The sequence below is a fragment of the Lathyrus oleraceus genome, chromosome 2 (assembly GCF_024323335.1).
Source record: "Lathyrus oleraceus cultivar Zhongwan6 chromosome 2, CAAS_Psat_ZW6_1.0, whole genome shotgun sequence".
Taxonomy (NCBI): Eukaryota; Viridiplantae; Streptophyta; class Magnoliopsida; order Fabales; family Fabaceae; genus Lathyrus; species Lathyrus oleraceus.
Genome location: NC_066580.1, coordinates 357,939,021 through 357,950,275, shown reverse-complemented (window position 1 = coordinate 357,950,275; position 11,255 = coordinate 357,939,021). Strand labels below are relative to the sequence as shown.

General features: G+C 38.5%; 1 protein-coding gene across 1 annotated transcript; it reads left to right on the top strand.

Moving 5' to 3' along the window:
* The first annotated feature begins 1,724 nt into the window (after positions 1-1,724).
* Positions 1,725-2,779, top strand: LOC127123263 (uncharacterized). Its single transcript, XM_051053499.1, has 2 exons — positions 1,725-1,736; positions 1,937-2,779. Exons 1-2 carry the CDS (start codon positions 1,725-1,727, stop codon positions 2,777-2,779), a joined length of 855 nt encoding a protein of 284 aa, XP_050909456.1.
* The last annotated feature ends 8,476 nt before the right edge of the window (positions 2,780-11,255 follow it).

Here is an 11,255-nt window from a genome sequence, read left to right as displayed (position 1 = left end):
ATTCATCTCTATTCATAGACTTTAGTGCAATTCTAGTCAGTTCACCGTCAAGTATGCAACTAGCCCTGTGGCTCCCCCTTCTTTCCTTTTTGTTTAAACACTATTGCAATTTCCTTTCTTTTGAGACACGCCTCTATGGTTAACCCTCTTCTTTTCTTGGTTTTTACACCATAATTCAGGTTGACACCTTCATCGTTTATATACCTTTACCTTTCCTTTTAGGACACACCTCTATGGTTAAACCCATTCCTTTTCTTTTGGGACACACCTTCATGGTTAACCCCCTCATTTCTTGGTTTTGACACCACAATTTGGGATTCACCTTTATGGTTAACCCCCTTTCCTTCTTTAGAACATACCTCTATGGTTAACCCCCTTCCCTTTTATTGGTTTTGACACCACAATTCAGGTTGACACCTCAAGGGTTATATAAATCTCTTTGGAACACACCTCTATGGTTAACCCCTTTCCTCTCTTGGTTTTGACACCATTTTCTTACCATGCCAGTCCTAGTGCTTTGGTAAGCCTTCGTTTTGGTTTAAACACCACTCTCAATCTATTTTGCTTTCAGTCTTAGTCCTCCGAACTACGGAGCTCTAACTTCCTTATTTCACTATAAGGATATGTAGGCACGAGGATGCGAATCCTTGATGAGCACTTTTCTTTTCTTTTCCCCCCTTTCTCTCTCTGGTTCCACGAACTACGAGGCTCTGACTTTCTCATTGCACTATGAGAATACGTATGCATGAGGGGCCCAATCCTCCTCGAGCACTCTTTTTCTAACCCATTTTCTATTTTGAAGGTAGGTGAAGATAGCAACATGCATCCAAGCAAGAACGTTCGAAACGGTTCCCATGGAGTACCGTGGATGTGAGGGGTACTAATACTTTCCCCTTGCATAACTAACTTCCTTACCCATTTCTATGTTCCCCATAGGTTTTATCAATATCTTCCCTTCCCTCTTTTGGGATAAATAAAGTTTGGTGGTGACTCTATTGTACGTTCGATCGTGCGATGCGTTCGGGTATATTTCACCCGACTTCAGCTGGCTACTCTGCTGGGGAGTAATACCTAGTTGCTAGAAGGAGTCGAGCCTAGTTTTGTTTGATTTCTTATTTGTTTTGGTGTTTATTTTAATTTCTGCCTGCCTTTATCTTCATGTTTGTTTAGTGGAGTTATTTTATTGCTTTCGAATATTCATTTTCTAACCCATTCTGGATATCTATATTTTGCTATTGTTGGGTGGGGATGATGTTACTTGAGAGAAGCTCTACACCTGAGCTTGAGTATACACACATGATAGACTCATAGATAGCCGTGTTGACATGCGTTTCATGCGTTGGGTTGGCACGAGACGCGCACCAAGACTAGATTCACTTGGGGGTACTTTTTCTTGTGAGAATTCACCATGGAAGAGTATTTACATTTGATTCCATGACTCTGGGAAGATTTTTAGGGATCACTTTGAAGACTAGTACACACCTGTGAGTGGGATATTGGGTTTTTGCAGGAAACCAAGCTCCTACATACCATGTTTTTCGTGTGACATTGAACCTTAGAACCTACATCAAGCAGAGTGTTCAGATTATCCAGAATGTGCCATGCTATTGCATATCATTTGCATATCATAATCATCATTACATCATATAACCCTTTTTGCATATGCATTTCCAGGGAATCCTAGAGCCTAGTCTATTATCGAGTACTCAGAGATAGCATGAACCATGGCAGGAAAGGTATGTTCAGTTACAAGTTTGTGGAACCTTAGTTGAAGGCTTTGAAGGGATTGGGAACTCGTTTGGTTTTGGATCACAGAGAATATTTCAAGAAGGCCTATAGGAATCTCCTAGGTATTCTCAACACTGAAGTGAACATTATAGCAGTCCATACTCTGGTGCAGTTTTATGACCCTCCCATGAGGTGTTTCACTTTTCAGGATTATCAGTTGGCTTCAATGTTGGAAGAATACTCGCATATATTAGAGGTTGGAATTAAGGATTGGGCTCCTTTTGTAAGTACCAAGGAACTATCTAAGTTTCATCTTTTAGCCAAAGCTTTGAATTTGGAAAAGAAGGAAGTGGAGCTCAACATTAAGCCAAAAGGTGGAACTCATGGTTTTACTCTGATGTTTTTGGTAGAGAAAGCCATTGCCTTTGCTGATGTTGGGAGTTGGAATACTTTCAAAGATGTTTTCTCTTTTCTCCTCTATGGGATTGTGTTATTTCCTAGTATGGAAGACTTTGTGGACCTTACATCTATTCACATCTTCTTGTCCAAGAATCTGGTTCCTACGCTACTTGCTGACACTTACTACTCTATTCATGTAAGGACTCAAAAGAAGGGTATTATTGTGTGTTGTGTGCCTCTGCTGTATAAGTGGTTTATTTCTCACCTTTCTAATAATGGTCCTTTCATCGAGAACAAGGACAATCTCAAGTGGTCTCAGAGGATCATGTCTCTGAATGCTGAAGATATTCTATGGTACTCCAGAGCTTATGATGATGTCAAGCTTATCCTTAATTATGGTAATTTCCCCAATGTGCCCCTCATAGGTACAAAGGGTGGAGTTAACTATAATCCGAGGTTGGCATTACGTCAGTTGGGTTACCCGTTGATGCATAAGCCAGATCCTGAGCATGTAGAGGAGTTTGTTTTGTATGAAGGGGTTGACAATCTAGAGATACTAAAGAAGATCGTTAGAGCTTGGAGAGAGGTTCATATTCAAGGAAGGTATGAGTTAGGGAAGAAGAATTGCATTGCCAATGAAGCTTATATGTAGTGGGTCAGGGACATGGTTGAATAAATTATGTTGTCGTTTTCGTTTGAGCAATCTATGAACGTTCAATAGCCTGTGCTTACAGTTGTTCCTACCTCTGAGGTTCGGAAACTCAAGGAGACTATAAAGAACTTAGAGAAAGAGAATGTTGATCTCCAATCTAATCTTGGTAGGCTCACAAGGGAGAAAGAAGACTTGGATCTTAACCTCAACTAGAAGAGAGCAATGACATCCCAAACAGTGGGGGAAGCCTTAGAGGAGTAGGTCAAGAGGAGGAAAGTAGGTGACGCTTTAAAAGGGATTAGTGACAACTTGTTCGCCAAGAAGAAACATCTTACAAACGCAGAGTATCAACCATTCAAGATGGAGGTCAATTGTCAAGACCAGCTTAAGAAGCTCGAGAACAGTTACAAAGTTTCAAGAAGGAGTTGAAAGAAGATAGAAACCGTACTAAGCCGTTGGAGGTTTCTTTATCTCAACACCAGACAGAACTCGACAAACGGTTTAAGGAGATTCGAGTGTTGAAGGATCAACCACATCAAAGTAAAGAAGATACTGATTAACTTCAGCAAGAAACTACGCATTGGGAAAGGAACAATCGTCATCTACAAGTTATCTTGGATCAGAAGGAGTCGTTGTTGCAAGACCTTTTGAGTAGACCGATTCAAGACATACCTTCAAGGATGCATAGTGGAGGTTAACCAAGATACAATGGATGCTTAATTACTTTGGGGGGTTTTTATTGCTATCTTTGAGCAAACTTGTAGTCTTGGGGAAAAGTTGTAATGATTATACTCTTTGTTTCATTGATATGAATATATAAAGTTCTTTTCATTATCAGTTTTATCTTATGCCTTTATTTCTTATGCTTTATGATTACTTGCGACAAATAAAGACTCAAGGATTCCTTGGAAAATCTTATTTGGAAAAACATAATAATCAAATCTTTTTGCATAACATATCATTCATCCATATGCACTTTTCTATCCAAAAATAAAATGCTTATAACAGTCTTCATCCTCTTTAGAAAGACGACGACTCGACATCGGTATAACACTAAAGCCAACCAACAAAAAATCATGTCTAAATACGAACAAGAGAATGCTACAACTAGGGAGGCCTTAGCTCAACTTCAAGGTCAGATAAGTACCATCATGGAACATCTCCAAGCTCAGAGAGACAATGTTGTTGTTGTCAATCCGAACGACGCTCCTGCTGTAACTACTGTTGCTGGCACTACTCTTATTGTGGTGGATCCCATTGACACTATTGTTCAACCTATTGTTGAGAGCCAACCTCTCTTTCCAACTGGCCCCAGTAGGTTTTCTCCTGCCTACCCATGGGGAATTCCTAATAACTACACTCCAGAGTTTATTAGAGGGAATCCTTTCATGTCGCACCAACCTTTCGCTATTTCTTCTTCTAATGGGAATTATGATGCCTTCCCATGGGGGATGCCGAATCATTTCTCTACTTAAGGGGTTGAAACTGAAGAGACTCGTCTGCCTGATGTGAATGTTGACAATGATGAAAACCAAGAGCCCGAGTATATGGGACCTCATATCACTTCCCAGATTCCTGCTCAACTAGTTCAGTCGAACCCATATGTGTCTGTTGTTATGGTTCCACCATTTCCAAAAAAAGTTGCACTCCAGTATGCTCATTCTGTGGCAACACTTGCTCCCAATGTGCAACCTGGGGGAAAGTTTTCTCAAGAGGACACTCTAACTTCCCAGACTTTGAACCCTGCTTTGTTGTATCAGATGTATCCGCAGTTCATATCATAACCTCCACCTGCTCAAAATGTTGCTCAACCTCCTACAAGGATTGCCACTCAAAGGGTCCCCAGTTTCCATCAGCTTAGGCCTGCAGAGTGTCAACTTTTAGAGGAAAGGATCCATGCTATTGAACGTTTCTTTGCTCATGTTTTGAATGCTAGAGAATTATGCTCAGTGCCGAATCTTGTGCTCCTGTAGAAGTTCAAGGTACCTGACTTGCCCAAATACAAAGGTTTGAGTTGTCATCATAGTCACATCACTATGTACTGCAGGAAGATGACTTCGTACATTGACAATGATGAGTTACTAATCCATTGCTTCCAAGAAAACCTATTTGGGCATAAATGGATTGATATATGAATTTAGAACTAGGGAAGATAAGGACATGGAATGATTTGTCTGAGGCATTCTTGAATCAATACAAGTATAACCTCGATATGGCTCCTACAAGATTGCAGTTTCAGAATCAGTCACAAAGGTCTAACGAGATGTTCAAAGAGTACGCACAAAGGTGGCACGAGATGGCTTCAAGAGTCATGCCTTCTCTGTTTGATACTAAGTTAATGGATATCTTTATGGGAACTCTCTAAGTTTTGTACTATGAAAAGATGGATGGTAGTCCGTCTTCTAAATTTGTTGATATAGTTGTGATTGGAGAGAGGATAGAAAGTGGTCTGAAGTCAGGAAAGATCACCAATGGGAACAATAATCAATAGCCTGCAACTAAGAAGCCTCATAATGGTTATGCAAAGAAAAAGAAAGGAGAAATAAATGTTGTAACGGCCAGTGTTCCTCAATACCAAGCTCTTATGAACCATACTCCGTACTTTCCTTATCCATATATAACCACTGCCCAGTTCCAACAACAAACTTTCCAATACTAACCGCAGTTCCAACCACCTCCCCAGGATCTGCAACAACATCAGTCTCCTCAGGGACAAGCTCCATAAAAACAATATCAGAAAAATAGAAATCAGAATCAGAATCTCTGTAATCAGGGTCAGAATCAGAATCAAAGGCGTATGTAGTATACCAAGATCCCTGTGCCATACACTCATTTATTTCCCTACCTGGTGCATGTAGGGGACGTTGTTCCTAAAGAGATTTCACCAGCAGTGTTTCCTTATAATCCAAAACACAACCCCAATGTGTCATGTTCTTTCCATGCAAGCTATATTAAGCATTCAACCAAGGATTGTATTGTGTTCAAAAACAGGGTGCAATACCTTATTGATCAAGATATTCTATCCTTCACTAAGGAGAAGCCAAATGTGAAGAATAAGATGTTGCCCAACCATGGTGGTCCAACAATCAATGTAGTTCTTGAAGAAGAGGAAATAAAATTGGTTAGTCTAGTGGGTGACTAAAGACTCCATTGTCAGTTACCTCAGCAAATTTACAGAAGCACGGTATGTTGAACGGTGTTCATGATAACTATGGGGTATGCAAGACCGAGCCATGTAAGTGTGAAGAACTCATGGGTTGTGTCTAAGAGTTTATGAATCACGGGGTCTTACAATTTGCAAGAGCTAGAGCCGTGGAAGAGGTTTCCGTCATTGAGCCAATCGAGATTGTGTACCGCAAGAAGAAGATTGAGGCTCTAATGAAGAAAATATAACCCATTAACATTCGTCTTCCTACTCCTTTTCCTTACCAAGATTCGAAGACGGTGCCCTGGAAGTATAATGCAACTATCTTTGTTGGTGGAAAATAAATCTAGTTTTACGATGCTGAAATTATCAACATAGCAGGTACATGTGGTATGATCCGCAATGATCGTGAGTTTGCACCAAAGTATACTCCTAAGGTTATCCCAACACCAATGTGTTGGTGTAAGCCCTAGAGGCCAATACTTTTGGTACTTGTATCAAATTATTTATTAATAATAAAAGGCTTTTTCTTTATTATGTTTGTTTAATAAAGTCCCTAGAATACTTAGTCTATTTAATGTATCAAGTGTGACTTAATCATAAGATCCCATTAAACATAAGGACACTATTCTTAAAGTATCCGTAGTCGAGATTTATTGTGAAATGGAATAACAATAAAGCATTAAGACTATTATGTATATAGACTGGTGATCACATCTCATGGATCATGGATAAGGAGTTATCAAGTCTTAAACATAGGTATGAATATTAAGAGTAATATTTATACTGGATTGACCCACTATGAGAATACTATATAGAATTTTATGCAAAGTGTCATAAGTTATTCTCATGGTGATAGTGGTGTATACCACCCTTCGACCTGAAACCACTATGGACCCTAGATGTAGAGTCGAGTGCCTTATTGCTGATCAAACATTTTCCGTAATTGGATGACCATAAAGACAGTTGATGGGTACTCCACAAAGCATGTTGAGGGACATGAGTGACCTAGATGGAGTTTACCCATCCTGCGTAACAAGATAAATGTCTACGAGCCCAATATTGAACTGGATAAGGATGACACGATCTATGCCTTGTGTTCAATATAGACATAGGGGTAAAAGGGTAATTATACATATAAGTATTATCACAAAAGGATTTGTCAGATCATATGACATTTTTGTGTCTTGGGTAGCAGTGATGTGTTGCTAGATACCGCTCACTGTTTATTATGTTAAATACGTGATTTGATATAATTGCTAATGTCGCGAAAACCTACAGGGTCACACACAAAAGGAAATATTGATGGGAGATAGAGAAACTAAGGAACACAGTAAGGTACGATGCACTTAAGTGAATTGTAGAACATCATAAGGTACGGTGTACTTAAGTAGAATACGAAATATGGTAAGGTACCAAACGCTTAAGTGATTTTGGCATATCATAAGATATGGGCCACATACACTTAAGTGGGTTTTTTTAGCTTGCAGCCCACACAGGTGGTTCTATAAATAGAACCCTTGTGCAGAAGCATTTGCGCAGTTGTAATTTCATTTCTTTCTCTCTCTCTCTCTCTCTCTCTCTCTCTTACCCAAAGCCTTCATTCATAGCAGATAGCGTTGAGATTGAAGGAATCTGTTCGTGTAGACTGAGTAGAGGTGTTGTCACCATTCAACATTCGTGATCGCTCCGTAGATCTGCATCAAAGGTTTCAATCGCCACAAGAGGTAACGATTCTATCACTGATCATGCCCATCCGTAAGGATCCCTAAAGGAGAAGTTTTTTTAAATTCCGATGTGTTTTGGATCGCTCTCCTCCTTCAGTGGTACCAGAGCCACTTACGAAACCATGCATCTGATAGCTGTTTATTTTATGTATTTTTTGTATTAATACGATTAAAATGCAGAATGAATCAAAGAATAAACAAGTAATTAAATTTGGCATCATGTGTGTACGATTTGGATGATTGATGTTGACTATGCTTTGGAATTCGATGTTAGTATGGTGAAGCAGCGATACATCGATCGTCCATAGGTTACGCAATTGAGATCGATCAAGTTATATATATGATATAATTAATCCTAATGCAAAATATGATATATATGATATATTGTTTCTGTTTCATCCAATCAAACACTTAATGGTTATTTTCCTTTGAGCGATCAATGGTCATTTGCTTCTTGATCTGACATTAGTATGGTGAAGCAATGACGTGTTGATCAGTCATACTGAATTAACAATCGAGGTGTGTTTGACGGTCTGAAATTGGTGCATTAGGGTTCATGACGGCACAGGGGTTGTGCTGTCAAAGAGTTATGTGATTAGGGTTGTGACTGCGCAAGAGTTGTGCTTTAAAGTATCAAGTGTTGATGCGAAAAACGACGCCGATTTCAAATGAATTATTCGTTGAAATTTAATTTGGTTTTAATTAATTAACAGAATTTAAATTAATAATAATAATTTGTTTATTATTATTGTCTTGTGGTGATCCGTTATGGCTTTAATTTTCCTTTATTTTGTTTTGGGATTTTAAAATACGACCTGTGTGTCGTGCCTCTCTTTTAATCTCTATGTAACTTCTTTTCTCATCTCACTCCCTCATATGTAAAATGAGTTTCTTTTATGTAATGTAATGTTATGAAGAAAGAGAAGAATACAATATCAAAGGAGGACAACCTTTTAGATCTTGCTTGGAGAAGCTGAGATCGTTATTAGGTTAGCTTAGGTTCTCTCATTGGCTTGGGAGAACAATTACGCTAGGGGCCATAACTGTTTCATTATGTATGTTGATATATGTGAATGTATGTTGATGCATGTGAGAGACGAATTATATGATAAATAAGCCGGTGAGATCAGAATAATTGCAAATTCCCTCAAATTAAATATTAAGTTTATGTTTTCCAAGTTTTAGCACTCATCAAGACTAATATCGAATAATGTAGGTTTCGCCTACGCGAGGTGCATATTCTATATTAGTAAGGTGCGATGAGATAATTGTAATATCCAATTGCTAAAACAATGGGTAAAACTTAACTAAACAAATTGTAATAAGATTATATATGTTTAGAAGCAAGAGTTGGAAATGATCCATGTGATGGATTGGAATAAGGAGTTATTCACCCAACTAAAATATTCGAGAGTTGTATTAGATACAATTGGAAGGAGTTCTTACCTAAATAACCTAGTTTTGTGTAATCCGCCTATGCGGACTTAAAACAAAGTGAAATGTGGATCTCGACCCACTAGAAAATCTTCCAACGGGATTTTTCGAATCAAATGGTGAGGGTCATTTGTTTTGAGTAAAATAGTGGGAGTACATTTAATTAAAGGCCTAATTAAATATGTTATTGATGCTTATATTTTCATAGTTTTCATGTAGATTACCATGACAACAAACACCTCTAATAACATTTTGCGATCAATCCTTGACAAGGAAAAATTGTCTGGGACAAATTTTCTGGATTAGCACCGAAATCTGAGGATTGTCCTCAAACATGATAGAAAGTTGTATGTCTTGGAGAAACCTATTCTTAAAGAGGAACTCCTAGTTTTGCACCTAAGGCATAAAGAGATGCTTATAAAAATCATGTCGATGATGCCAATGAAACTGCTTGCCTCATGCTAGCTACCATGAACTTAGAGTTGCAAAAGCAACATGAGAACATGGAAGCATTTGATATGATCGAACACCTGAAGATGCTCTATCAAGAGAAAACAAGGCATGAAAGGTTTGAAGTTTCAAAATCCATTTTTTAAGGCAAGTTAGATGAGGGAGCCCCTGTAGGTCCCCATGTGCTCAAGATGATTGGGTATGTGGAGAACCTTGAGAGGTTGGGTTTTCTCCTCGGAAAGGAACTTGCGACTGATTTGATCTTGCATCGTTGCCAGATAGATTCAGTCAATTTGTCCTTAATTTCAATATGAATGATATGGACAAATATCTTCCTGAACTGCTAGCCATGTTAAGAACTGTTGAGCAGAATTTGAAGTCAAAAGGGAAGTTCATTCTGATGATCGGAAATGAAAAGAGACAGAACAAAAGACCCACCAAGCAGGATGCTAAAAGGAAAGGAAAGGAAGTTGCCAAACCCAAACCCACTGCTCATGCTTTGAATCCTAGTGGAGGCATAGCAAAGGAAGGCACCTGCTTCCATTGCGGTAAGACCGGACACTGGAAGAGAAACTGCCCAAAGTACCTGGAAGATAAGAAGAAGGGAGTAGAGACTTCAACTTCAGGTATTTTAGTTATTGAAATTAATTTATCTACTGCTGCATCATGGGTATTAGATACTGGATGTGGTTCTCACATTTGTACCAATGTGCAGGGGCTAAAAAGGAGTAGAGATTTGGAAAAAGGTGAAGTTGACCTACGAGTTGGCAATGGAGCAAAGGTTGTTGCTTTAGCCATAGGAACTTATGTATTGACTTTACCTAGTGGTTTAATAATTCAGTTAGAGAACTGTTATTATGTACCTGCGATTAGCAGGAATATTATTTTTGTTTCTTGTTTGGACAAGTTTGGTTTTTCATTTATAATAAAGAACAATTGTTGCTCAATTTATTTGAATGATATGTTATATGCTATTGCACAAATGAAGAATGGACTATATGTCCTTGATCTTGAAATGCATATTTATAACATTAATACTAAAAGGATAAAACCTAATGAGTTAAATCCAACTTACCTTTGGCATTATCGATTAGGCCACATAAATGAGAAACACATTTCCAAACTCCATAAAGATGGACTCTTGGACTCTTTTGGTTATGAATCATATGAGACATGAAGATCTTGCTTAATTGGAAATATGACAAAGTCTCCATTCACAGGAAAATGTGAAAGAGCTAATGATCTTTTGGCCCTCATACATACTGATGTATAAGGACCACTAAACATACCATCCAGAGGAGGTTTTCAGTACTTCATCACATTTACTGATGATTTCAGTAGATATGTTTATGTGTATTTAATGAAACATAAATCATAGTCCTTTGAAAAGTTTAAGGAATTCAAGAATGAAGTACCAAACCAACTAGGTAAGAATATTAAAACTCTTCGATCAGATCGAGGTGGTGAGTATTTAAGCCTAGAGTTTGATGAACATCTGAAAGAGTGTGGGATCATATCCCAACTTACTCCTCCTGGAACACCCCAATGGAACGGTGTATCTGAGAGAAGAAATTGAACCTTGTTAGACATGGCCCGATCCATGATGAGTCACGCCGATCTTCCAAACTCCTTTCAGGGACATGCACTATTGACAGCAGCTTAACACTTAACCGTGTTCCATCCAAAAAGGTTGAGAAGACACCATATGAGATATGGAGTG